Here is a 26,976-nt window from a genome sequence, read left to right as displayed (position 1 = left end):
ACATGTTGATGAAGGTCTAAGGTTTACACGCCTGGTCTCCCTCTGTCCACGAGCCTGAACCACTTTTTTCTTCATCACTCGCCTCTTTCAAGCAGGCAGTGCCAGGCTCTTCTGCTTCCTCCTCGTCCTCGCCCAAAACGTCCAGGTGTTTCTCCCCAGGACTTTGTTGCCATTTGCGTGTCCTTGTAATCCTTCAGCGAAGTATTTACTGCCGCGAGCGGTGCCGCAAAACTATCCATGTTGTCTCCGTTTTCCGCACCGGTGTTTGGACGTAAACATTGGATTCTCGCTTCCCGCTTCCGCCAAAAAAACCCCGCCCACTAAAAATCCAGCCAATCACAGCTAGAGTTCTCGCATCCTTGCCGAAAAAAGTTCTGCTGAGCTGATGCGTCAGCGAGACCTGCCGAACAGGAGCTGCGAGAACAACATGACGTCATGTTGTTCTCGCGTCTTGTGGACTATGAATAGGCCTTAACTCTCTGCTGTTCTTTTCCCACAGGCCTTTGTGAAGGATGTCCAGGAGAACTCTGTCTCTTTAGTTTAACTCTCTGCTGTTCTTTGTGAAGGATGTCCAGGAGAACTCTGTCTCTTTAGTTTAACTCTGTTGTTCTTTTCCCACAGGCCTTTGTGAAGGATGTCCAGGAGAACTCTGTCTCTTTAGTTTAACTCTGCTGTTCTTTTCCCACAGGCCTTTGTGAAGGATGTCCAGGAGAGCTCTGTCTCTTTAGTTTAACTCTGCTGTTCTTTTCCCACAGGCCTTTGTGAAGGATGTCCAGGAGAACTCTGTCTCTTTAGTTTAACTCTCTGCTGTTCTTTGTGAAGGATGTCCAGGAGAGCTCTGTCTCTTTAGTTTAACTCTGCTGTTCTTTTCCCACAGGCCTTTGTGAAGGATGTCCAGGAGAGCTCTGTCTCTTTAGTTTAACTCTGCTGTTCTTTTCCCACAGGCCTTTGTGAAGGATGTCCAGGAGAACTCTGTCTCTTTAGTTTAACTCTCTGCTGTTCTTTGTGAAGGATGTCCAGGAGAGCTCTGTCTCTTTAGTTTAACTCTGCTGTTCTTTTCCCACAGGCCTTTGTGAAGGATGTCCAGGAGAGCTCTGTCTCTTTAGTTTAACTCTGCTGTTCTTTTCTCACAGGCCTTTGTGAAGGATGTCCAGGAGAGCTCCGTCTCTGTGGCCTTTGAGAACAAGTGAGTGAAGCTCCTGAACGACACGATGAAGCTTGAGTGTTTGACTCTTCACTGACTCCCTGTGTGTTTGTTTGTCTCAGCTGGCAGCCCGAGAGACAGATCCCTTTCCAGGAGCTGCGCTTCCCTCCTCCCACAGGCTTCTGCAAAGAGATCAACGAGAGCGATGAGGTGGAGGTGAGGAGATCCTGGATGACTGGGAGCTTCAGCTGGGCTTGCACAGTTTTCAGGGTTAGGGTTAGGGTCAATATATCAAACTCTACGGTCATAAATCAGAGTGTATACGAGGTAGGTCAGGAGGTGCACATATTCATCGACTTTAACCACTGAACTGCAATGCAAAACCGTTATGAAAAACATGTTAGAATTATTGGTGCCTTTAAAGCAGGGGAAGGCAGGTTTTCTTTGCGGAGGGACGATTTTCTTCATTGTAAACAGACCGAGGGCCGATTATTACGATTATTAGCCCAAAGTGAAGCACAACACTGGAGAAATTACCATCGTAAATGAGATAAATGACTTAAAATGGCTTGAATTAATCAAATTCTATGTTGAATTTGAGTCGGGACAAAACAAATAATTGTTTTTCCCTTGAAATGACACAAAATTATCTGAATTAAGAGAATAACGACTAGTAGAGGATTTATCTCATCGAAGACCAGACCAAATCTACCCAAACCTTAGATTTAATCTCTTAAGGCGAGACACTGCAGGTGAACAGGGAAAAACATGTATATTTACAGATATCAATGTGAAACTGTTGCTGTCGATCACTGGCATAAATGAGAGAAAAAAATACATGGCAGGTTTTCTGTCATTTTATCTTTTCATAAGAACAAGGTGTTTTATGCCTAAAAATGCCCCAAATTTCACATCTTTTCGGCGACGAAATCTGAATAATGGACAGAGCTACATTCAAATTTATGGTTTCATTTTATTGATGAATGAGTTACCGAGACTTTCTCAGAGGGGATTTAGGATTTCTTGTTTAGTTTTAAAATAAGCTGTTTTTTAGTGGAAAAATGTGTAAAAATGTAATTCTCGCCTTATTTTTTGACATTCAAAACTCAATAAATGGGGCTTAAGGGATTAAATAATAAAAAATCCCTCTGAAAAAATCTTCCAAATATTGTTCAGTCCAAGGCTGGAAAATGTGAAGTCTTTAGGTCCGACTGACGTGGACATAGTGTCGCCACAATGACAGAAACATGTGTTTGGAGAAAAAGGCCCTTGAAATTGTGTTCTCCCATATAAGTCTATGGGGGAACATTGAATCAGTGCAATATTTAAACATGTCATTGTGAAGATTAGGCATGTTTTCTGTTTCCGGGTGAAAGCTTATATGTTCAGAGACCACTTTGGCCCAAAACCTGAAAACTGAAAACATTGAGTTTTGCCTGTAGTGTCTCCCCTTAATTCAAGTAGATTTATGTCATTTCTTCCTTAAAACGAGAGTGCACTTCATTCAAATGCCAGTGTTGTACATAATATATGACCTAATTGTGTGTATTGACAGTATTTCTACCTTTTTTTCTCCCATTTAACTCTAATAATGTTCAAAGTACTCTCTGATTTGTGTGATGATGTTTCTCAAAATCCTCTTGAGGGCCAGAGGTTCTGTGCTGGAGGGCCTGACGTTGCCTCCCCCTGCTTTAAAGCGCGATCAAGTCACCATTATTGTGCAGAAAGATGATCAAAGTTGATGCAGAAAAGGCCTTGAAAGTACTGATGTTGGCGGCTCGTAACCCGGTGTAGAGGCGGACCTTAAAGTCACACGGTGTGAGTTTTACACTAACTGTGTTCCAGGTTTACTCCAGAGCCAATGACAAAGAGCCGTGTGGCTGGTGGCCGGCCAAGGTCCGCATGGTCAAAGGAGAGGTGGGTGTGCCCCCATTGAACCTGTATTTTCCCGTGATGTCGCTGTGTTTTGCTTCACCTTCCCTGTGTGTGCAGTTCTACGTGATCGAGTACGCCGCCTGTGACGCCACGCTCAACGAGATCGTCACCCTGGAGCGGTTACGACCCGTCAACCCCAACAAAGGAGCCTCCAAGTCCAGCTTCATCAAGATCCGGCTGGACGTGCCCGAGGACCTGCGGCAGATGTGAGTCCTGATCAGATGAACGTGAGTCTGCAGAGTCTAAAGTGTGAGCTCTCCCTCTCTGCACAGGTGCTCCAAAGAGTCCACACACAAAGACTTCAAAAAGGCCGTGTCAGCGTTCAGCGTCACCTACGAGTCGGAGAAGAAGCAGCTGGTCATTCTGGTGCGTCTCGAGCTCACGTTCTTCTGGTTATGGGGCAGGACGGACCTCTGACCTTTGTGTTTGTGACCCTGCAGTCGGTGAATGAGGTGACCACGAAGAGGGCGCAGATGATGAGCGACATGCACTTCAGGAGCCTGCGTACCAAGCTGTCCCTGATGCTGAGGAACGAGGAGGCCAACCGGCAGCTCGAGGTGCGTTTCTCCTCTTGGGGATAATGTGACCTTCATCCTATACTTTGCCACGACAATTAGGGATGTGGAGAAGAGCATTTCTGCCTTAGTTCTGACGAGTCACATGACCTTTACTGAGACGGGTCTTGAGGATCTTTGACTCCTACAGCTGTGACGGTTCAGCATCGAGGTGCGAGGGCCGTATTAATAATCAGTTGGTTTTGAAAAATAAGTGCCTAAATGTTCATTATAATCTCAGAGTTAAATTGCTTTGTAATATTTCCAAGCTGCTTTATAGTAGAATGTTCTCCTGGGCTCACGGTGCAAATCAAAGCTCCAGACCCACCTTTTTAACTGACATCTATTTATTTTGTCCTAATACATAATATATATGGGAGGGTGTGCCAGGCGTATTGTTTTAAATGTTGTAATCTGTGATACTTTTTGGTATGAAAAGTGCTTTATAAATACAGTTTCATTGATTGATTGAAACAAAATGGTAGCGTTCTAAAACAACTGTCACGTTTCGTCCGTGTCCTCGTCAACGACATTCTGCTTTTACTCTTTTGGAAACAAAGCCTTTGAGGGGGATGCACCGATCCGATACTGGTATCAGATATCGGAGCCGATATCGGGTATCGGCTACAAATATCCGATACTCAACCGATGCCAGTTTCGGCTCTGACCGCTTTAAAAACACATGTCCCTCATTTTGTAGCTCAGAAATCCAAAAATGCCGCACCTACTGCTAAAAGTTATATTTACTAAAGACGCTACGTCCGGGGTTAGCATAGCAGCTGCGCCGTTAGCTTTTATCTCTACTAACCTGGATGTAGCGATTTTGGTAAATATTACTTTTATAGCAGTAGGTTCAGCATGTTTGGCTCATGGGCCTGATGATAAATACGTCTGTTCAGTAACTCTCTGTGGAGTTTCACAAATATTGATTGTGGTTTTAAAGAGTTTTTTGTAGTTTCACGCACATCTGTGAACCCGGAAGTAGAGCTGTGACGTCACCACTTAACAAACGGCTGTTTCCATAGTAACGATAACAATTGAGTGAAATAGCTCCTTCCCAGGACTTAAAAAAGCAAACCGGCCCCATTGAATTCAGTTTCAGTTCGGGGGACCATGGTGTAAGCGGGATGATGCACTCTGAGAGACACCTCGTCATACATTATCCCTTACAAATCTGCAGACACTCAAACCCCAGTATTGGTTAACTTGAACCAGGATCTTACTCATGACGATGCTCTGTAAAGGTGAAGCCTGCGGTGAATAACAGATCCAAAGAAACGCAGACTTCATGTTTTTTACTTTGCAGGCCTTGAGCGTCTGCAGCCTTCAGTTTAGCGGCGATGATGACTAATTATATACTAGTACTTTCACTAAACCAAACTGTTTCTAATGCTGAGAAACGAGGCACACATGGTTTATGCTCTCCTCTAGAAAAGACTGAAGACCTTTAACTGGGACTCACTTGGCTAAAAAAACATAAGGGCTGCAAGATTTATTGATATCAAGGTTTTGATGACTGCAGTAACCTCCAGTTTTTATTATTTCTGTCTCTAGCTTTGAGTAATGTCACTGATCAGAATTATGGAGCCTCTGATCCAAGATTCAGCTGCAACCGATCAGAGTTCCCATGAAGCAGAATCTAAAGTGCTTAGATGCTCTGTGTTTCCATCACCCAGAGGTTACTCTGAATGTTGGGGAAACTCCTCCAGAAGTGGGCGCTGTCCACACAAACCAAACATCTGAAAGTATATTATTGTGTTAAATAATCTGGGCAGTTCGGGCAAGAATCTGTTTGACTAAAGTATAAAAGTAAGACGACTTCATTCACTCATCATTTTAGCAGTTTATGCATTTATATGGACCACATATAAAAAACACAAAAAGAATTGCAGTATTTGTCAGAAAAACACAATAGTTTAGGAAAAAGATACTTTACATTGATGGCATTGAACACAAAACTTACTCGTTCAAACATGTAGTAGGTCTCGTCCCATCTCACTGATGAAGAGCGACCAAGGCCAAACAGCGGCGGCGTGTTTTGAATAATGGACTAAGCCTTTCCATCAGTCGCCTTCGAGTTTCAAAGGGTCGTTTTTGGGGGATTATGAATCCTCTGTTTCAGTTCTGCTCACAGATGCGTAACTTCAGTCTTTGTTTAAGAGACTCTTTATTCCTGTACTGTGGTCTCTGCGGTGCTGTCAGTGACCGGTTGTTGTTGTTTATCGGTGTCTGCAGAGCTCCAGGCAGATGGCCTCTCGCTTCCATGAGCAGTTCTCAGTGCGGGACGATCTGATGGGTTTGGCCATCGGGACTCACGGAGCCAACATCCAGCAGGCGAGAAAAGTCCCTGGAGTCACCAACATTGACCTGGACGAGGAAACATGCACTTTCCACATCTACGGAGAGGTGAGAGAAGCCTCCAGAGCTGTGTCTGTTAGACCCAAGGGTTTACAGTGAGAGAAGCCTCCAGAGCTATGTCTGTTAGACCCAAGGGTTTACAGTGAGAGAAGCCTCCAGAGCTGTGTCTGTTAGACCCAAGGGTTTACAGTGAGAGAAGCCTCCAGAGCAGTGTCTGTTCGACCCAAGGGTTTACAGTGAGAGAAGCCTCCAGAGCAGTGTCTGTTAGACCCAAGGGTTTACAGTGAGAGAAGCCTCCAGAGCAGTGTCTGTTAGACCCAAGGGTTTACAGTGAGAGAAGCCTCCAGAGCTGTGTCTCCTAGACCCAAGGGTTTACAGTGAGAGAAGCCTCCAGAGCTATGTCTGTTAGACCCAAGGGTTTACAGTGAGAGAAGCCTCCAGAGCAGTGTCTGTTAGACCCAAGGGTTTACAGTGAGAGAAGCCTCCAGAGCTGTGTCTCTTAGACCCAAGGGTTTACAGTGAGAGAAGCCTCCAGAGCAGTGTCTGTTAGACCCAAGGGTTTACAGTGAGAGAAGCCTCCAGAGCTATGTCTGTTAGACCCAAGGGTTTACAGTGAGAGCCTCCAGAGCAGTGTCTGTTAGACCCAAGGGTTTACAGTGAGAGAAGCCTCCAGAGCTGTGTCTCTTAGACCCAAGGGTTTACAGTGAGAGAAGCCTCCAGAGCTGTGTCTCTTAGACCCAAGGGTTTACAGTGAGAGAAGCCTCCAGAGCTGTGTCTCTTAGACCCAAGGGTTTACAGTGAGAGAAGCCTCCAGAGCTGTGTCTCTTAGACCCAAGGGTTTACAGTGAGAGAAGCCTCCAGAGCTGTGTCTCTTAGACCCAAGGGTTTACAGTGAGAGAAGCCTCCAGAGCTGTGTCTCTTAGACCCAAGGGTTTACAGTGAGAGAAGCCTCCAGAGCTGTGTCTCTTAGACCCAAGGGTTTACAGTGAGAGAAGCCTCCAGAGCAGTGTCTGTCAGACCCAAGGGTTTACAGTGAGAGAAGCCTCCAGAGCAGTGTCTGTTAGACCCAAGGGTTTACAGTGAGAGAAGCCTCCAGAGCAGTGTCTGTTAGACCCAAGGGTTTACAGTGAGAGAAGCCTCCAGAGCTATGTCTGTTAGACCCAAGGGTTTACAGTGAGAGCCTCCAGAGCAGTGTCTGTTAGACCCAAGGGTTTACAGTGAGAGAAGCCTCCAGAGCTGTGTCTGTTAGACCCAAGGGTTTACAGTGAGAGAAGCCCCCAGAGCTATGTCTGTTAGACCCAAGGGTTTACAGTGAGAGAAGCCTCTAGAGCAGTGTCTGTTAGACCCAAGGGTTTACAGTGAGAGAAGCCTCCAGAGCAGTGTCTGTTAGACCCAAGGGTTTACAGTGAGAGAAGCCTCCAGAGCTGTGTCTGTTAGACCCAAGGGTTTACAGTGAGAGAAGCCTCCAGAGCTGTGTCTGTTAGACCCAAGGGTTTACAGTGAGAGAAGCCTCCAGAGCTATGTGTGCTAGACCCAAGGGTTTACAGTGAGAGAAGCCTCCAGAGCAGTGTCTGTTAGACCCAAGGGTTTACAGTGAGAGAAGCCTCCAGAGCTGTGTCTGTTAGACCCAAGGGTTTACAGTGAGAGAAGCCTCCAGAGCAGTGTCTGTTAGACCCAAGGGTTTACAGTGAGAGAAGTCTCCAGAGCAGTGTCTGTTAGACCCAAGGGTTTACAGTGAGAGAAGCCTCCAGAGCAGTGTCTGTTAGACCCAAGGGTTTACAGTGAGAGAAGCCTCCAGAGCTGTGTCTGTTAGACCCAAGGGTTTACAGTGAGAGAAGCCTCCAGAGCTGTGTCTGTTAGACCCAAGGGTTTACAGTGAGAGAAGCCTCCAGAGCTGTGTCTGTTAGACCCAAGGGTTTACAGTGAGAGAAGCCTCCAGAGCAGAGTCTGTTAGACCCAAGGGTTTACAGTGAGAGAAGCCTCCAGAGCTGTGTCTCTTAGACCCAAGGGTTTACAGTGAGAGAAGTCTCCAGAGCAGTGTCTGTTAGACCCAAGGGTTTACAGTGAGAGAAGTCTCCAGAGCAGTGTCTGTTAGACCCAAGGGTTTACAGTGAGAGAAGCCTCCAGAGCAGTGTCTGTTAGACCCAAGGGTTTACAGTGAAAGAAGCCTCCAGAGCAGTGTCTCTTAGACCCAAGGGTTTACAGTGAGAGAAGCCTCCAGAGCAGTGTCTGTTAGACCCAAGGGTTTACAGTGAGAGAAGTCTCCAGAGCAGTGTCTGTTAGACCCAAGGGTTTACAGTGAGAGAAGCCTCCAGAGCAGTGTCTGTTAGACCCAAGGGTTTACAGTGAGAGAAGCCTCCAGAGCTGTGTCTGTTAGACCCAAGGGTTTACAGTGAGAGAAGCCTCCAGAGCTATGTGTGCTAGACCCAAGGGTTTACAGTGAGAGAAGCCTCCAGAGCAGTGTCTGTTAGACCCAAGGGTTTACAGTGAGAGAAGCCTCCAGAGCTGTGTCTGTTAGACCCAAGGGTTTACAGTGAGAGAAGCCTCCAGAGCAGTGTCTGTTAGACCCAAGGGTTTACAGTGAGAGAAGTCTCCAGAGCAGTGTCTGTTAGACCCAAGGGTTTACAGTGAGAGAAGCCTCCAGAGCAGTGTCTGTTAGACCCAAGGGTTTACAGTGAGAGAAGCCTCCAGAGCTGTGTCTGTTAGACCCAAGGGTTTACAGTGAGAGAAGCCTCCAGAGCTATGTGTGCTAGACCCAAGGGTTTACAGTGAGAGAAGCCTCCAGAGCTGTGTCTGTTAGACCCAAGGGTTTACAGTGAGAGAAGCCTCCAGAGCTATGTCTGTTAGACCCAAGGGTTTACAGTGAGAGAAGCCTCCAGAGCTGTGTCTGTTAGACCCAAGGGTTTACAGTGAGAGAAGCCTCCAGAGCTGTGTCTGTTAGACCCAAGGGTTTACAGCGAGAGAAGCCTCCAGAGCTGTGTCTCTTAGACCCAAGGGTTTACAGTGGGAGAAGCCTCCAGAGCTGTGTCTGTTAGACTCAAGGGTTTACAGTGAGAGAAGCCTCCAGAGCAGTGTCTGTTAGACCCAAGGGTTTACAGCGAGAGAAGCCTCCAGAGCTGTGTCTCTTAGACCCAAGGGTTTACACATGGCGCTGGGAAACTGGAAAGTCAGATTGAATGCAAGTTTGAATCGAATTATAAGATTTTTTTTGCGATTTTTTCTGAAATAGTTTAAATTGTTTGGCTGAAAGGTTTCCCGTGGTGTCTTATCAATGTAAAGGGTTTGCATGTTTGGTATTTACACCATAGTATTAGGGAATTCAAATGTGATGAAAAGGCCTTGCTGCCGCCTGTATAAACCCTGTGAATCCAAGCAAAATCCTCCACTTTTAGTCTGAGAATAATGTGTGATGTGGTAGCGATGTAGAACACATTAGATTGTTGTTAGTTTGTACTTAAATGTTCTGAAATGTTTCTTTAGGACCAGGATGCCGTGCGTTTGGCCCGGAGTTACCTGGAGTTCTCTGAAGACGTCATCACGGTGCCCAAGAACCTCGTGGGTGAGAAAACCGCGCCGCAGCCTGTGTTTTCTGTGCGTGTAACAGAGCTAACCTTTGCGCTCGGCCTGCAGGGAAGGTGATCGGTAAAAATGGGAAGCTGATCCAGGAGGTGGTGGATAAGTCCGGAGTGGTGCGTGTCCGCATCGAGCCGGAGAACGACAAGAAGCCCTCGGCAGCATCTGAAGAGGTGTGGCTTTACCCCTGAACTGAAGCACTGCCTGAACACCGGCTCAAGTCTCTCTCTGTGGTTCTCAGGGTTTGGTGCCGTTTGTGTTTGTGGGGACGAAGGAGGCGATCACCAACGCTACAGTTCTGCTGGACTACCACCTCAACTACCTGAAGGTTTGGACCCGAGACTGAAAATGTTTACGACCAAATGACAATTACCCTGTAGAAGCCCAAGCCCTTTAAGATGAGACGCTGCCGGTGAAAACGTATATCACGTATATCATAAACGTTTATCACACAGTCCATGTTGAGATATTCTCCACTAGATTGAGATTTAATGTCATAGTATGCAGTACCCAAAACTTTTTTTTTGCGACGCTTGTGAGGAAAAACATGTTTGTGTCGCTCCATGGTCTTTTTCACGCTTATTCATTCAGAAAAACTGTCATGTTTGGCCTGTAGCACGAAAGGCTGTGACTGAGTGATCCAAATATGGTCAGTTCCTTTGTGGGAGACTCCTGCGGCCTCTCGCTGTAGCTAATGAAACACATGTGGTTTATGCAGGAGGTGGTCCAGCTGTGTCTGCCTCCTGCTGTAGCTAATGAAACACATGTGGTTTATGCAGGAGGTGGTCCAGCTGTGTCTGCCTCCTGCTGTAGCTAATGAAACACATGTGGTTTATGCAGGAGGTGGTCCAGCTGTGTCTGCCTCTCACTGTAGCTAATAAAACACATGTGGTTTATACAGGAGGTGGTCCAGCTGTGTCTGCCTCCTGCTGTAGCTAATGAAACACATGTGGTTTGTGCAGGAGGTGGTCCAGCTGTGTCTGCCTCCTGCTGTAGCTAATGAAACACATGTGGTTTATGCAGGAGGTGGTCCAGCTGTGTCTGCCTCCTGCTGTAGCTAATGAAACACATGTGGTTTATGCAGGAGGTGGTCCAGCTGTGTCTGCCTCCTGCTGTATCTTATGAAACACATGTGGTTTATGCAGGAGGTGGTCCAGCTGTGTCTTCCTCCTGCTGTATCTAATGAAACACATGTGGTTTACGCAGGAGGTGGTCCAGCTGTGTCTGCCTCCTGCTGTATCTAATGAAACACATGTGGTTTATGCAGGAGGTGGTCCAGCTGTGTCTGCCTCCTGCTGTAGCTAATGAAACACATGTGGTTTATGCAGGAGGTGGTCCAGCTGTGTCTGCCTCCTGCTGTATCTAATGAAACACATGTGGTTTATACAGGAGGTGGTCCAGCTGTGTCTGCCTCTCACTGTAGCTAATGAAACACATGTGGTTTATGCAGGAGGTGGTCCAGCTGTGTCTGCCTCCTGCTGTAGCTAATGAAACACATGTGGTTTATGCAGGAGGTGGTCCAGCTGTGTCTGCCTCTCACTGTAGCTAATGAAACACATGTGGTTTATGCAGGAGGTGGTCCAGCTGTGTCTGCCTCCTGCTGTAGCTAATGAAACACATGTGGTTTATGCAGGAGGTGGTCCAGCTGTGTCTGCCTCCTGCTGTAGCTAATGAAACACATGTGGTTTATACAGGAGGTGGTCCAGCTGTGTCTGCCTCCTGTTGTAGCTAATGAAACACATGTGGTTTATGCAGGAGGTGGTCCAGCTGTGTCTGCCTCCTGCTGTATCTAATGAAACACATGTGGTTTATGCAGGAGGTGGTCCAGCTGTGTCTGCCTCCTGCTGTATCTAATGAAACACATGTGGTTTATACCGGAGGTGGTCCAGCTGTGTCTGCCTCCTGCTGTAGCTAATGAAACACATGTGGTTTATGCAGGAGGTGGTCCAGCTGTGTCTGCCTCCTGCTGTATCTGATGAAACACATGTGGTTTATGCAGAAGGTGGTCCAGCTGTGTCTGCCTCCTGCTGTATCTAATGAAACACATGTGGTTTATGCAGGAGGTGGACCAGCTGTGTCTGCCTCCTGCTGTATCTAATGAAACACATGTGGTTTATGCAGGAGGTGGTCCAGCTGTTTCTGCCTCCTGCTGTATCTAATGAAACACATGTGGTTTATACAGGAGGTGGACCAGCTGTGTCTGCCTCCTGCTGTATCTAATGAAACACATGTGGTTTGTGCAGGAGGTGGTCCAGCTGTGTCTGCCTCCTGCTGTATCTAATGAAACACATGTGGTTTGTGCAGGAGGTGGACCAGCTGTGTCTGCCTCCTCGCTGTATCTAATGAAACACATGTGGTTTATGCAGGAGGTGGTCCAGCTGTGTCTGCCTCCTGCTGTATCTAATGAAACACATGTGGTTTATACAGGAGGTGGTCCAGCTGTGTCTGCCTCCTGCTGTAGCTAATGAAACACATGTGGTTTATGCAGGAGGTGGTCCAGCTGTGTCTGCCTCTCACTGTAGCTAATGAAACACATGTGGTTTATTCAGGAGGTGGTCCAGCTGTGTCTGCCTCCTGCTGTAGCTAATGAAACACATGTGGTTTGTGCAGGAGGTGGTCCAGCTGTGTCTGCCTCCTGCTGTAGCTAATGAAACACATGTGGTTTATGCAGGAGGTGGTCCAGCTGTGTCTGCCTCCTGCTGTAGCTAATGAAACACATGTGGTTTATGCAGGAGGTGGACCAGCTGTGTCTGCCTCCTGCTGTATCTAATGAAACACATGTGGTTTATGCAGGAGGTGGTCCAGCTGTGTCTGCCTCCTGTTGTATCTAATGAAACACATGTGGTTTGTGCAGGAGGTGGTCCAGCTGTGTCTGCCTCCTGCTGTATCTAATGAAACACATGTGGTTTATGCAGGAGGTGGTCCAGCTGTGTCTGCCTCCTGCTGTAGCTAATGAAACACATGTGGTTTATGCAGGAGGTGGACCAGCTGTGTCTGCCTCCTGCTGTAGCTAATGAAACACATGTGGTTTGTGCAGGAGGTGGTCCAGCTGTGTCTGCCTCTCACTGTAGCTAATGAAACACATGTGGTTTATGCAGGAGGTGGACCAGCTGTGTCTGCCTCCTGCTGTATCTAATGAAACACATGTGGTTTATGCAGGAGGTGGTCCAGCTGTGTCTGCCTCCTGCTGTAGCTAATGAAACACATGTGGTTTATGCAGGAGGTGGTCCAGCTGTGTCTGCCTCCTGCTGTATCTAATGAAACACATGTGGTTTATGCAGGAGGTGGTCCAGCTGTGTCTGCCTCCTGCTGTAGCTAATGAAACACATGTGGTTTATACAGGAGGTGGACCAGCTGTGTCTGCCTCCTGCTGTAGCTAATGAAACACATGTGGTTTATACAGGAGGTGGACCAGCTGTGTCTGCCTCTCACTGTAGCTAATGAAACACATGTGGTTTATGCAGGAGGTGGTCCAGCTGTGTCTGCCTCCTGCTGTATCTAATGAAACACATGTGGTTTCTAGAGGAGGTGGACCAGCTGTGTCTGCCTCCTGCTGTATCTAATGAAACACATGTGGTTTATGCAGGAGGTGGTCCAGCTGTGTCTGCCTCCTGCTGTATCTAATGAAACACATGTGGTTTATGCAGGAGGTGGTCCAGCTGTGTCTGCCTCCTGCTGTAGCTAATGAAACACATGTGGTTTATACAGGAGGTGGTCCAGCTGTGTCTGCCTCCTGCTGTAGCTAATGAAACACATGTGGTTTGTGCAGGAGGTGGTCCAGCTGTGTCTGCCTCTCACTGTAGCTAATGAAACACATGTGGTTTATACAGGAGGTGGTCCAGCTGTGTCTGCCTCCTGCTGTAGCTAATGAAACACATGTGGTTTATGCAGGAGGTGGTCCAGCTGTGTCTGCCTCCTGCTGTATCTAATGAAACACATGTGGTTTATGCAGGAGGTGGTCCAGCTGTGTCTGCCTCCTGCTGTATCTAATGAAACACATGTGGTTTATGCAGGAGGTGGACCAGCTGTGTCTGCCTCCTGCTGTATCTAATGAAACACATGTGGTTTATGCAGGAGGTGGACCAGTTGTGTCTGCCTCCTGCTGTATCTAATGAAACACATGTGGTTTATGAGGGAGGTGGTCCAGCTGTGTCTGCCTCTCACTGTAGCTAATGAAACACATGTGGATTGTGCAGGAGGTGGTCCAGCTGTGTCTGCCTCCTGCTGTATCTAATGAAACACATGTGGTTTATGCAGGAGGTGGTCCAGCTGTGTCTGCCTCCTGCTGTATCTAATGAAACACATGTGGTTTATGCAGGAGGTGGTCCAGCTGTGTCTGCCTCCTGCTGTATCTAATGAAACACATGTGGTTTATGCAGGAGGTGGTCCAGCTGTGTCTGCCTCCTGCTGTAGCTAATGAAACACATGTGGTTTATACAGGAGGTGGTCCAGCTGTGTCTGCCTCCTGCTGTAGCTAATGAAACACATGTGGTTTATGCAGGAGGTGGACCAGCTGTGTCTGCCTCCTGCTGTATCTAATGAAACACATGTGGTTTATGCAGGAGGTGGTCCAGCTGTGTCTGCCTCCTGCTGTATCTAATGAAACACATGTGGTTTGTGCAGGAGGTGGTCCAGCTGTGTCTGCCTCCTGCTGTATCTAATGAAACACATGTGGTTTATGCAGGAGGTGGTCCAGCTGTGTCTGCCTCCTGCTGTAGCTAATGAAACACATGTGGTTTGTGCAGGAGGTGGACCAGCTGCGTTTGGAGCGTCTGCAGATCGACGAACAGCTGCGGCAGATCGGAGGAGCGGGACCCGGGCCTGGGGTCAGGAACCCCAAAGACAAGACCTACGTGTTTGACAACGGCACCGGAGTGGGACGGGGCGACAGGGGCGACAGGGGGGACAGGGGCAGGCCCTATGGGGGCAGAGGGAGGGGACGCAGAGGACCAGGACCATTCACTTCAGGTGGGTTTCACATTGATTTTTCTAATTTTCACCTTTTACCCTAAGTCTGGCCTTAAGAGGAAACTACTTCATATCTTTGTGTTGAAATGTCTTCCTGGCTCTAACTGTCCAGCCTGATCTCCGCCTCAGGCCCATAGTCTAGGCAGTTCGAGCTCACCGCAGTCTCTCTCCAGGAAAAGTCTCTGATGATTCAAAGCTTTTCTCTCGCCAGGCACGAACTCGGAGGCGTCGAACGCGTCGGAGACAGAGTCCGACCACAGGGACGAGCTCAGTGATTGGTCGCTGGCTCCGGCCGACGAGCTGATGACGGGAGGCGGGACTCTGCCCCGGCGTGGTGACGGCAGGAGGCGGGGCCCAGGACCAGGACCACGCGGCCGAGGGGGGAGGGGCCGCGGCGGCTATAAAGGTTCATCCTCTTGTTTCTGGAGTTTCATATCAACTAATGATGATTCTGTAGACGCTGAATAAGGGTCAACATCGTCTAAAGAGTTCAAGATGGCGTCCGTCATTGGAAAGTCTTCTGACACTCCATGTTTATCTTCTAATGTGATGCGTTAAGACAGGCCACTACACATTTACGTGGCTTCGTTATGGTTTCTCCTTCTGACGACCAGGCTGTAGTGAATTACAGATCCAGAGCACCTGACAGATGTGTAAGATCCTGGTTATAATCCGCCTCAAAAGCTTTGTTTCCAAAAGAGTCCAAGCAGAAGGTCGTCCAGGAGCACGAACACGCTGCTGTGAGCGGTTTAGCTCCGTGTTTGGAAACTGAAGTGCGTTGTAGGGATGGGCGGATCGATACCAAACGGCTACTTTTTAAGTATCGATGTTGGGCAAAAAGTATCGATACTAATTTGCATATGTAATAAGAAGGAGGGGCAGCAATTATCAACACAAAAGGATGATTTATTTCTTTGTTTTGAGCCAAAACAGTCACAACAGCAAAGGATTGAACTGAGCCGGTCTGATCACTCTGGTTTAGGTTCTGTTTGTCATTTAAGTATTCATTTAAAATGTTGTTTATGTATTTAATTTCACATTAGCATTGTTTATTTAGCCAGTTAAATAAATATAATTGTAATTAACCAATTAATTATATAAAACAACCAGTTTTAGAGATGTATATTGATTGAAATACATTCACCCATATGAAATGACCAGTATCTGTATCGACAAAAAAGACCCCAAAAGTATCGGTATTGTATCGATTCCAAAAAATGTGGTATCACCCATCCCTAATGCGTTGTTTGTTTTGTATTTTGTTTTGTATTGTGAGCCCAGAGGCACATTTTCTTATTATAAAGCATTACCAATATCAATACTGTCTAATGATGAACATTTAGGCGTTTTTATTTCCAAACCATTTATATTGCACTTGCACTAGGGCTGAAAGAGATATCGTTATTGTATTGATATCGAGATATGAACATTCAAAACATTAAAATCAAAAAAGCAATATATAAACCATTTTCATCCATGAAACTGCACTCTTTATTATGTCTTTTATTTTCTGCTTGGTTTTCACCTAACCCATAGTTATATCGTATTGGTATCGAGATGTCTGGCATGAATATCGAGATTTGAAATTGTGTCCATATCGTTCAGCCCTAACTTCCACCGTAAACCGACCCGTGAGATGGTGGAGCCGTTGCACCCCCTAAAGCCCATAGTCACAGTGATGAACCTCTGTGTTTCAGGAGACGAGCTGCCGTGGGGAGAGCCCAGACCTCGTCACATCAGAGACACAAAGTCCAGAGAAGAGTCTCTACAGGTGAAACATCTATTTGTAACGATGAGACACTGCTTTAAGCCGGATCCTCCGCCGGGAGAAACGGCAGCTCAAGAGTGGGTCTGTTGGGTCAAACCGCGGTGCACCCGTGCTTTAGGTAAAGAGAGGCGTGGGCGCTTCAAACAACGCTGACCACAATGAGCTGGTTCCTCTTCGCTCTCACGTTCTGTCGTATTATCTTACCATACGCTCGCAGGGCAAACTACAAACTCTTTCTCCCACTGTGAGTTAAACACTGTCCAGCTCCCGATTATATCCATCAGCGTGAAGTCTAGTCTGCGTTTAGAAAGATCCGGTCCTTTGTCTTTGAAACGTCTGTTGTGCAGGCTCACCATATCCGTCTTCTTCCATTATTACATTTCCCCAGGGCGAGTCTTTTTTATAGCCGTGGTTCTTCTGTTTCCACCACACACCTGCATCTGTTGTATAGATCGTCATTAAAGCTTTTAGAGCCGCGATGAGAGCAAAAGTGGACAAATGCTGCCCTCTGGTGGGACTTATGGAATCATTCAGAGCAGCCAAGCTGTCATAAAACAGTAAAGAAACCACTAAATACAACTATGAAGGTAGGCTACATGCTAATGTTATGCTAACAGCGGCTACATGCTAGTCCCCTTTAGAACAGCCATATGAGGTTGTGAAATAATAAATGACCTGCATGTCCATAGTGAGGGCTGTCCACTCTCTCTCAGCCAATCAGAGGCCAGAGTCTGTCCACGTCACATCACACACGGGTCGGACCGGTTTGGCCCTGGCCTTTGTTATGGAAAAGCTCCACAAAGCGGCTTGACCAGGCTTAGGCTGACTTCACACAGGTGAACTACTGTGCGTTGGACAGAGGCAGAGCCGTGGTGAGCCGGTCAGTGCCGTCACAGAACCAACTCGCCGCGACTCAAAGGGCGGCGACTGTGCTGCGAATTCATGGCAAACGTGCCATCACTGCAGCAAATGCAGAAACAAGCAAACTTTTCTGGAGAATGAGCTGTGGGCTGGATTAAATACAGGGTATCCACGGGGTCAACTCTTAACTCTGATAGTCGAGCGAGGCAGAAGGGCGCTCTTCTCCAGAGCTTCATCTGACTAAAGTCAGCAGAGCGGGACCACTGTAGGAATCCAAAGGGTGCGGCGGCGTCCGTCACGCTAATACTGTCGCGGGAGCATTGAGTAAAAGGCGCTGATACGTCTGAAACAACGTGGAGATAATAAATGTAAATGTCCAAGTCAAAGTAATGAACTGCAGAATCCCCAGTAAAGTTTGTCCAAATGTTCAGAAACATCTGGCTCAGGTGTAAACAGAAGCGAACGCTCTGCTCAGCCTGACAGAAGGAAAACACGAGTCCTGTTATGTAGAAACACGTTTCTCAGTCTGTTCATCAAAACATCTGAGCTTCTTAAGCGGCAGCATAAGTTTAGAAAACATAAAACCTACACTAGATTCTGGCCTAATAATAATATATTAAAACATAAGTTTGATAACTAATTCTAAAGGAGTAAAGTTGAAAGTGTTTTGTGGTGTTCGATGCAAAGGAGTCTAAAAGCTTTCCTTTATTTTTCTTTATTAAAAGCATTTTAAATACAAAACCTAAATATTAGTTGTTTTCTTTCCTTCGGTCGATAATGGTGAATAATTGTTTAATCTCAATATTCTTACTATGGGTCAGGGTTGTTTGAACTTGAATGGTTGTTAAAATGCCTAGTGGGAAGAATATAGTTCTTACGTTTGTACATCCCAACGTGAAATCAATGAACAGCAGTTTGACACGTGGATTCTTGTGACTCTGATTTTCTTTGCAATCCATTTATATATTGCGTGTTCATAAACGGGTCCTGTATTTGAGCTGTTGTGGTCTTAAAAAGGTCTTAAAAAGTCTTTAATTTGACTTGTCCAGCCCTGCAGATCCCCTGTAAATAGCTTGGTCTGGTCTGTGCGTCGGAGTGAGCCGGACTGGACCTTCAGAAAAGCGGACCGGGTTGGGTGGGCAGTGGAAAATAAGAACCAGATTTGGTGAACCCTTCGTTTCTTTTGTATTTATTTAATGTGGACTTAACAATCGCTTTGCACAAACCAGACTGTTTTTAGTTTTATAGCAGAACTTTTAACACTCATGTTTGTCAGACCCACATCCCACTAAACAAATGAACGTTTGTAATTCCTCCAGATCCGAGTGGACGGGAACGAGCGCAGCGTGCAGCACCGAGGGGGCGGAGCTCCGTCTCACCATCGTCCAATCAGAGAGCGAGTGCTGAAGAAGGACAAGCCGGACGCCCCGCCGCTCGTCAACGGGGTCTCGTAGGCGCCGCCCTTCAGGACACTTCTCTCTCCGCGCGGCCCTGGGTTTGACACGGATTTGGTTTAACGGTTAAAAACTGCTTCATTTTTTCCTCTTTCTTTGGGGCCAGAAGACTCTCGCTCGCCCGGCACTTCCACATCAAACGCTTCTCAGTAATGAATTTGGATTTTCTGATTTCTCGCACTTGTTTCCACGGCTCCGAAACAAACTCTTGAGGCCGGAGCGGGTCTGGGAAAGTGTTTTCGTTGTAATCTGTTGTACATGGACTGGGGGGGTCGGTGGAGCCGCCTTTTTTAAAAACGAGGGTGAAAAAGCAGTTTCTGGTACCGTGACGGGCTGCGAGCGTAGGAACAGTCCGGGTTCAGACGTAGACCAGGATTAGTCCGGGTTTAGACGAGACATGGACTCGGACCAGAGGGCTTGACTGCGGAGCTGGAGGATCGAGTCTCCGGGACGGGAGCGAGGAGGCGGAGCTAAGGTTTGATACGGCTGTGCATTATTCAATTATGCAACAATTAAGGTCTTAAGAGTCATTCAATCAAACGGAAATTAAAATGTATTTCTTCCTTTGAGACAGAACCCACTCGATGACATTTTCACGGCACTCATTCTTCAAGACACAGACACTCACAAGTTTCCCGTTGGGTCCAATTGGGTTTTGAATCATTTCCCCCACGTTTAAATATTTACAAAGTGAAATATGACGAGATGTTTGGACGATTTAATAATCACGATTCCCCCATATTGATCAATCTCGATTTTTCCCAATTCTTGGGTTTCAATACCAATACCGGAAAGATATTTTAGTATCGGGAAAAGTATCGGTTGTCTAGAATAGGGCTGAAACAACTAATTGATTAATCGACAACTAATCGATTACTGAAATAGTCGTTTTCTAGTAAACACAGACTAAAATAGAGCAAAAAAGACATGACAATTATGTAATATGGATGAAAACCTACTTTGTTTTTAAAGTGAGGGTCTGCAGTGTTTTGTACATTGTAAATTTCATAAATATCTGTCTTTGTCTCGTCCAATCAGAAGCAGAATTAGCACAAAGAGCTTCCTACAAACGTTTACTTTAAGTTTACTCCATCAACATGTCCTCAAGCGCCGCCACTTTAGCTCATGTGATAAAAAAAATTGAAAAAATACAATTTCCATGCACCTTTCACAGCCAAGCGATTAATCGTAAAAATAATCGGTAGATTAATCGATTACCGAAATAATCGTTAGTTGCAGCCCTAGTCTAGAACAGTGGTTCCCAAAGGGGGGATCGCGAGGCCTTGGGTGGGGGTCCCCAGATGATTTCAGGATGAAATAGAAAAAGAAATATGCTAAAAACAGCATTTTTCGAGTGTAAAACAGCACATCATTATCAACGTAAACAGTTTCAATACTTATTAACTTGATTTTTAGATGTTTTTCTTCACCTAAAGTAATGTAAGTGGCATTAACTTTATACAACCCGAATTGTTTGTGTAATTTTTTGGGGTCCCTGCCAAAAAAGTTTGGGAACCGCTGGTCTAGAACCAGGAAATATTGTACACTATCAGGTTCAGCTCCAGTGAGGGATAATTTTGACAGAAAATGGGGAAATTATGGAAAATATTAGTAATAAGAAAATGAGGTACGAGGTACATGGATTTTCCAGTCAGTAGGGAGAGCTTACGCCCCCTGCTGGCTGACCAGGTGACGCTTCTGAGGATCGAAACTAGTAAAGCAGGTAAACTAAACCTTCTGTCTTACAAAGAACAAAACAAAAACAGTCTAAACCTAAATGAACCTTTTACAAAGTCCTTGAAGTGTTTCGATCAGGCTTCTGTTAAAAAGCATTAAACTTCTTAGAAAATAATGACGTTGCTCGACTAGTTTGTAGAAAATACAAAATTCAGCTGCAGTTTTAACTGAAATCGTTTCCTCATTCCTCTTTGTGATGGAGTCTGAAGGAACCAGATGTGCACAGATGTCATTAAAGGGCATTAAAGGGCCTTGCATTATCCTTCCCTGATCCAGCTTCGTAGTTTCCCCTCGGGCTCAGACCAGGTCCAGTCCATGGTTTAGTCCAGACTTCTAGGCCAGTCCCGGTGCAGGTTTAGTCCAGACTTTAGTCCAGACTTTAGTCCGTGTATAGACCAGGGTTTTTTAATCTCCTGAAGACGCTCCGTGTGGAAACTGATGCAGCGGCGACGCAAACCGGGAGGAAAAAGAAGCAAAAAGCCTTAAATTTAAACAGAGATGGACCACCAGCCAAATGTACAGAAACTAACCTGAGGCAGTACTTTAACACGAGTACTTTAACGCGATTGGAGTCAGTACTTTAACACGAGTACTCTAACACGATCTGAGTCAGTACTTGAAGACGATCGGAGTCAGTACTTGAAGACGATCGGAGTCAGTACTTGAAGACGATCGGAGTCAGTACTTGAAGACGATCAGAGTCAGTACTTTAACACGATCAGAGTCAGTACTTGAAGACGATCGGAGTCAGTACTTGAAGACGATCGGAGTCAGTACTTGAAGACGATCGGAGTCAGTACTTGAAGACGATCGGAGTCAGTACTTTAACGCGATCGGAGTCAGTACTTGAAGACGATCGGAGTCAGTACTTGTAGACGATCAGAGTCAGTACTTGAACCCGATCAGAGTCAGTACTTGAAGACGATCGGAGTCAGTACTTCTACACGATCAGAGTCAGTACTTGAAGACGATCGGAGTCAGTACTTGAAGACGATCAGAGTCAGTACTTGAAGACGATCGGAGTCAGTACTTGAAGACGATCAGAGTCAGTACTTGAAGACGATCAGAGTCAGTACTTGAAGACGATCGGAGTCAGTACTTTAACGACGATCGGAGTCAGTACTTGAAGACGATCGGAGTCAGTACTTGAACACGATCAGAGTCAGTACTTTAACACGATCAGAGTCAGTACTTTAACACGATCGGAGTCAGTGCTTGAAGACGATCGGAGTCAGTACTTTAACACGATCAGAGTCAGTACTTGAAGACGATCGGAGTCAGTACTTGAAGACGATCGGAGTCAGTACTTGAACACGATCGGAGTCAGTACTTGAAGACGATCAGAGTCAGTACTTTAACACGATCGGAGTCAGTACTTGAAGACGATCAGAGTCAGTACTTGAAGACGATCAGAGTCAGTACTTGAAGACGATCGGAGTCAGTACTTGAAGACGATCTGAGTCAGTACTTCTACACGATCAGAGTCAGTACTTGAAGACGATCGGAGTCAGTACTTGAAGACGATCGGAGTCAGTACTTGAAGACGATCGGAGTCAGTACTTGAAGACGATCGGAGTCAGTACTTTAACACGATCAGAGTCAGTACTTGAAGACGATCGGAGTCAGTACTTGAAGACGATCGGAGTCAGTACTTGAAGACGATCGGAGTCAGTACTTGAAGACGATCAGAGTCAGTACTTTAACACGATCGGAGTCAGTACTTTAACACGATCAGAGTCAGTACTTTAACACGATCAGAGTCAGTACTTGAAGACGATCGGAGTCAGTACTTTAACACGATCGGAGTCAGTACTTTAACACGATCAGAGTCAGTACTTTAACACGATCGGAGTCAGTACTTCTACACGATCAGAGTCAGTACTTGAAGACGATCGGAGTCAGTACTTGAAGACGATCAGAGTCAGTACTTTAACACGATCGGAGTCAGTACTTCTACACGATCAGAGTCAGTACTTGAAGACGATCGGAGTCAGTACTTTAACACGATCGGAGTCAGTACTTTAACACGATCGGAGTCAGTACTTGAAGACGATCGGAGTCAGTACTTGAAGACGATCGGAGTCAGTACTTGAAGACGATCGGAGTCAGTACTTGAAGACGATCAGAGTCAGTACTTTAACACGATCGGAGTCAGTACTTGAAGATGATCAGAGTTAGTACTTGAAGACGATCAGAGTCAGTACTTTAACACGATCGGAGTCAGTACTTGAAGACGATCGGAGTCAGTACTTGAAGACGATCGGAGTCAGTACTTGAAGACGATCAGAGTCAGTACTTTAACACGATCGGAGTCAGTACTTGAAGATGATCGGAGTCAGTACTTGAAGACGATCGGAGTCAGTACTTGAAGACGATCGGAGTCAGTACTTGAAGACGATCGGAGTCAGTACTTGAAGACGATCGGAGTCAGTACTTGAAGATGATCAGAGTTAGTACTTGAAGACGATCGGAGTCAGTACTTGAAGACGATCGGAGTCAGTACTTTAACACGATCAGAGTCAGTACTTGAAGACGATCGGAGTCAGTACTTGAAGACGATCGGAGTCAGTACTTGAAGACGATCGGAGTCAGTACTTGAAGATGATCAGAGTTAGTACTTGAAGACGATCAGAGTCAGTACTTTAACACGATCAGAGTCAGTACTTTAACACGATCAGAGTCAGTACTTGAAGACGATCGGAGTCAGTACTTTAACACGATCGGAGTCAGTACTTTAACACGATCAGAGTCAGTACTTTAACACGATCGGAGTCAGTACTTCTACACGATCAGAGTCAGTACTTGAAGACGATCGGAGTCAGTACTTGAAGACGATCAGAGTCAGTACTTTAACACGATCGGAGTCAGTACTTCTACACGATCAGAGTCAGTACTTGAAGACGATCGGAGTCAGTACTTTAACACGATCGGAGTCAGTACTTTAACACGATCGGAGTCAGTACTTGAAGACGATCGGAGTCAGTACTTGAAGACGATCGGAGTCAGTACTTGAAGACGATCAGAGTCAGTACTTTAACACGATCAGAGTCAGTACTTGTAGACGATCAGAGTCAGTACTTTAACACGATCGGAGTCAGTACTTTAACACGATCAGAGTCAGTACTTGAAGACGATCGGAGTCAGTACTTGAAGACGATCAGAGTCAGTACTTGAAGACGATCGGAGTCAGTACTTGAAGACGATCGGAGTCAGTACTTGAAGACGATCAGAGTCAGTACTTTAACACGATCAGAGTCAGTACTTGTAGACGATCAGAGTCAGTACTTTAACACGATCGGAGTCAGTACTTTAACACGATCGGAGTCAGTACCTGAAGACGATCGGAGTCAGTGGAGGCTGCGCTCACACCAGGACCTAACGCAGCTTCATTTTCATTTCACTTCTGTGGGATTGTGTTTGTATAAATAACTCGTGCCCCAACAAAACAAAACAGCCCGAAAAAGAATTAAAAACATAAATAAATCCTGTTGTCCAGCACAAAGATCAGGACCACAAAGATCAGGACCAGAAAGATCAGGACCACACAGACCTGGACCACACAGACCTGGACCAGAAAGATCAGGACCACAAAGATCAGGACCACAAAGATCAGGACCTCAAAGATCAGGACCAGAAAGACCAGGACCACAAAGATCAGGACCAGAAAGATCAGGACCACAAAGATCAGGACCACAAAGATCAGGACCAGAAAGATCAGGACCACAAAGATCTGGACCACAAAGATCTGGACCACAAAGACCAGGACCAGAAAGATCAGGACCACACAGATCAGGACCACAAAGACCAGGACCAGAAAGACCAGGACCAGAAAGACCAGGACCAGAAAGATCAGGACCACAAAGATCAGGACCACAAAGACCAGGACCAGAAAGATCAGGACCACAAAGATCAGGACCACAAAGATCAGGACCACAAAGATCAGGACCTCAAAGATCAGGACCACAAAGATCAGGACCACAAAGATCAGGACCAGAAAGATCAGGACCAGACAGATCAGGACCACAAAGATCAGGACCACACAGATCAGGACCACAAAGATCAGGACCACACAGACCAGGACCACACAGATCAGGACACTTAAAGAGAAGGGCTTTCATAACACCGGTTTTATCTGTTTTGAACTGGGAAGCAGAAGTTTCCGCTCACACTCGGTACTTTCCTCCGAGCTCCTCTTCTGTTTCGAATTCCTCAAACTCGCTTCACTCCACTCGACAGGCTCGTTTGGCTAACTTCCTGTTGGCCAAGTCCAGGGTAATGACTACTTCCTGTCCACATTTTAACGTAAATGTAAGTTTGAATAAGCGTGAGGCAAGATGGCGGCATGGTGCGATTTTAACATTAGCGTTAGCCTTTAGCTCCGAGGCTAAAGCACTCGCGCTACATCACAGATTATTACAGATGTTCTGCCTTATTTACTTTAACATGGCTCACTCTCTGCAGATGAGAGAAGCCCCGCCTCCCTCTCAGATCAGTTCACTCCCTCAGAAGGGCTCGCATTTAACCATTACTTTGATACTTAAACGGGACAGTTGAAATCCCAGGCTCAGAGCGGGATTTAGTTTGGTTTACGTAAAGCCTTTAAGACACGGAGAACGTGGAGATTAGGGATGTACCGATCCGATATTCATTAGCGGTAGCCGATCCGGGCATTGTGAGAGTATCGGATTGGATCGGATTTGATGACTGGATGGGTCCGATACAAGACGGCCGTGAATCTGTGGGCCTGGATCTGCAGCGGCTCCAGCCTGCAGGTTATCGCACCGCAGCGGTACCTAAACCTGCAGACTGGAGCGGCTGCGGATCCAGGACCACAGATTCACGGCCTTCATGCTATGCTAGGATACGGATTTGATTTATTCGTATTGTTGTGTGCCCGGCTCATGGGCTTACGAGACACTTTTCAAAACAGAATTCAGACGGCTGTCAAAAAACCCACAAACTGTACAATCAATCATGCATCACACAGGAGGATATCTAATTCTAATATAAAATTCAAAGCTAAAGCCAAAACCTCTTTCATGTTTATAAAAAAAAACTGGTAAACCTACTGTAATATCCATAAGCTATAATATATAATGATATATATTATACAAAAACATAATATTACAGAAAGATGGATCGGTGTCGGCCTGATGAAGTGTGGGAGCTCAAAAAAGCGGCCCGGTACAGGTCGGCCCACAGCGCTGTAGTTTCAGGCCGGACCTCGTGAGCCGCACAGCCAAACCTACGGCTTTACACAAATCCATTAAACAGTAACACAGAGTTTAGGACATGCAGATCTTTATCCACGCTCAGTGTCTGGGTTGTTTCCGTTGAAGTATCATAGTTTATAATACGTGTCATTTTCAGTGCTTGAGCATTTCCATGTCACGCAGTGAAACACCGTTGCGTGACATGGAAATGCTCACAGTTTCGGGGTCATTTTAATGTTTGTTTTCTAATTGAAATTTGAACGAACGATGCACGAACCGGATCAAATATTCCTCTCCAGCGTCAGAACCGTCCAGTCCCGCTCACGGTCACTGCACTCAGATGGTTCCCCCAGGCAGAAGACGATAGGAACCATTTCATTTTGATATAAAATAAGAACCAGTTCTTCGATGTCTCTGTTAAGGGTCTTTATTGGGGGAACAGCTCCCCCTGGAGGCCGTGTGTCACAGGAAGCAGTGGTTCCCGGGAAGTCGAGCCTGTTTGCACTGAAAATGGATTGTGTCGTCCTTTATGTGGGATTTTGAGACAGGATCAAACAAAAGCTTCAAACTTCAACTATTTTCCTGTGGTGTGAACGCAGCCTCAGCCTGACCCCTGACCTCTGACCCCTGACCCTGAACCCAAAGGGAATCGCTCTGAGTTTGTGCATCGTGGGATTTTTCAGACTTTTCCCCTGTTTTACTGTAACTTTAGGACTTAAAGCGGACGCGCTCCTCCTCTTGTAAAACCACCGGATTATTACTGAATGTTCCTTAATTTATGGACGACTTTGTACTTTTCTCCAGTTTATTTTGGAAAATAGTCTGTTCTTTTAAGTGTTACTGTAGACGGAACATATCAACGAGTTTAAACCTTACACCTTACAATAAAACGATCATGTACAGACAAACTCTGGCTGTTTTTATTCACTTCGTTATTATGATGTTTAGTGTGATTTGTCCGTGATGTTCGATCTGCGCCAGGACAGGTGAAGCTGCAGTGAAGGAGCCGGGCTGCAGGTGGCGCTGTCGTCCCCCTACATCACACAGAGGGCAGTGTAAACCCCCGCCTTTACCCACGCACCTTTAACTCCAGTTCAACTTTGCCTTTTTCAAGAACACTTTAGATTTGGGTAAAGTCTAAAGGGAAACAAAGCAGAAACATGTGACGACGCAGGTAAAATGTTCTCAGTAAATCTTCCTCCACAGCTGTGCAGTTCCTCCCGGTGGCCACATGAAGGCGCTGTGGCCCTGCGTGTCTGTTCTCTCTTCTTCCTCCACAGACGCAGAAAACGATGAGATTTTATTTTATTTTTTACATTTTTTCTCTCCATATTTGAAATTCATGACATGCTCGACTCGGCTCCTTCCAGACTCGGAGATAACGAGAGTCTGCTTTAAAGAAACACAACAA

The 26,976-nt window shown here is 46.1% G+C and overlaps 1 protein-coding gene across 1 annotated transcript; it reads left to right on the top strand.

The window, feature by feature from the left end:
- The first annotated feature begins 1,137 nt into the window (after positions 1–1,137).
- On the top strand, positions 1,138–19,222 carry fmr1 (fragile X messenger ribonucleoprotein 1). The gene is given in 15 exon segments (XM_079556785.1): positions 1,138–1,186; positions 1,267–1,360; positions 2,990–3,061; positions 3,137–3,285; positions 3,352–3,445; positions 3,520–3,636; positions 5,869–6,039; positions 9,472–9,550; positions 9,622–9,751; positions 9,753–9,791; positions 9,793–9,892; positions 14,310–14,532; positions 14,744–14,938; positions 16,230–16,303; positions 18,481–19,222. Coding segments are annotated over 13 exon segments (1,521 nt in total). The 5' UTR covers positions 1,138–1,186; positions 1,267–1,360; positions 2,990–3,046; the 3' UTR covers positions 18,616–19,222.
- The last annotated feature ends 7,754 nt before the right edge of the window (positions 19,223–26,976 follow it).

The sequence above is a fragment of the Gobius niger genome, assembly GCF_951799975.1.
Source record: "Gobius niger genome assembly, chromosome: 5".
NCBI lineage: Eukaryota > Metazoa > Chordata > Actinopteri > Gobiiformes > Gobiidae > Gobius > Gobius niger.
The sequence above is the reverse complement of the archived record's forward strand: the minus strand, read 5'-3'. Positions and strand labels throughout refer to the sequence as shown.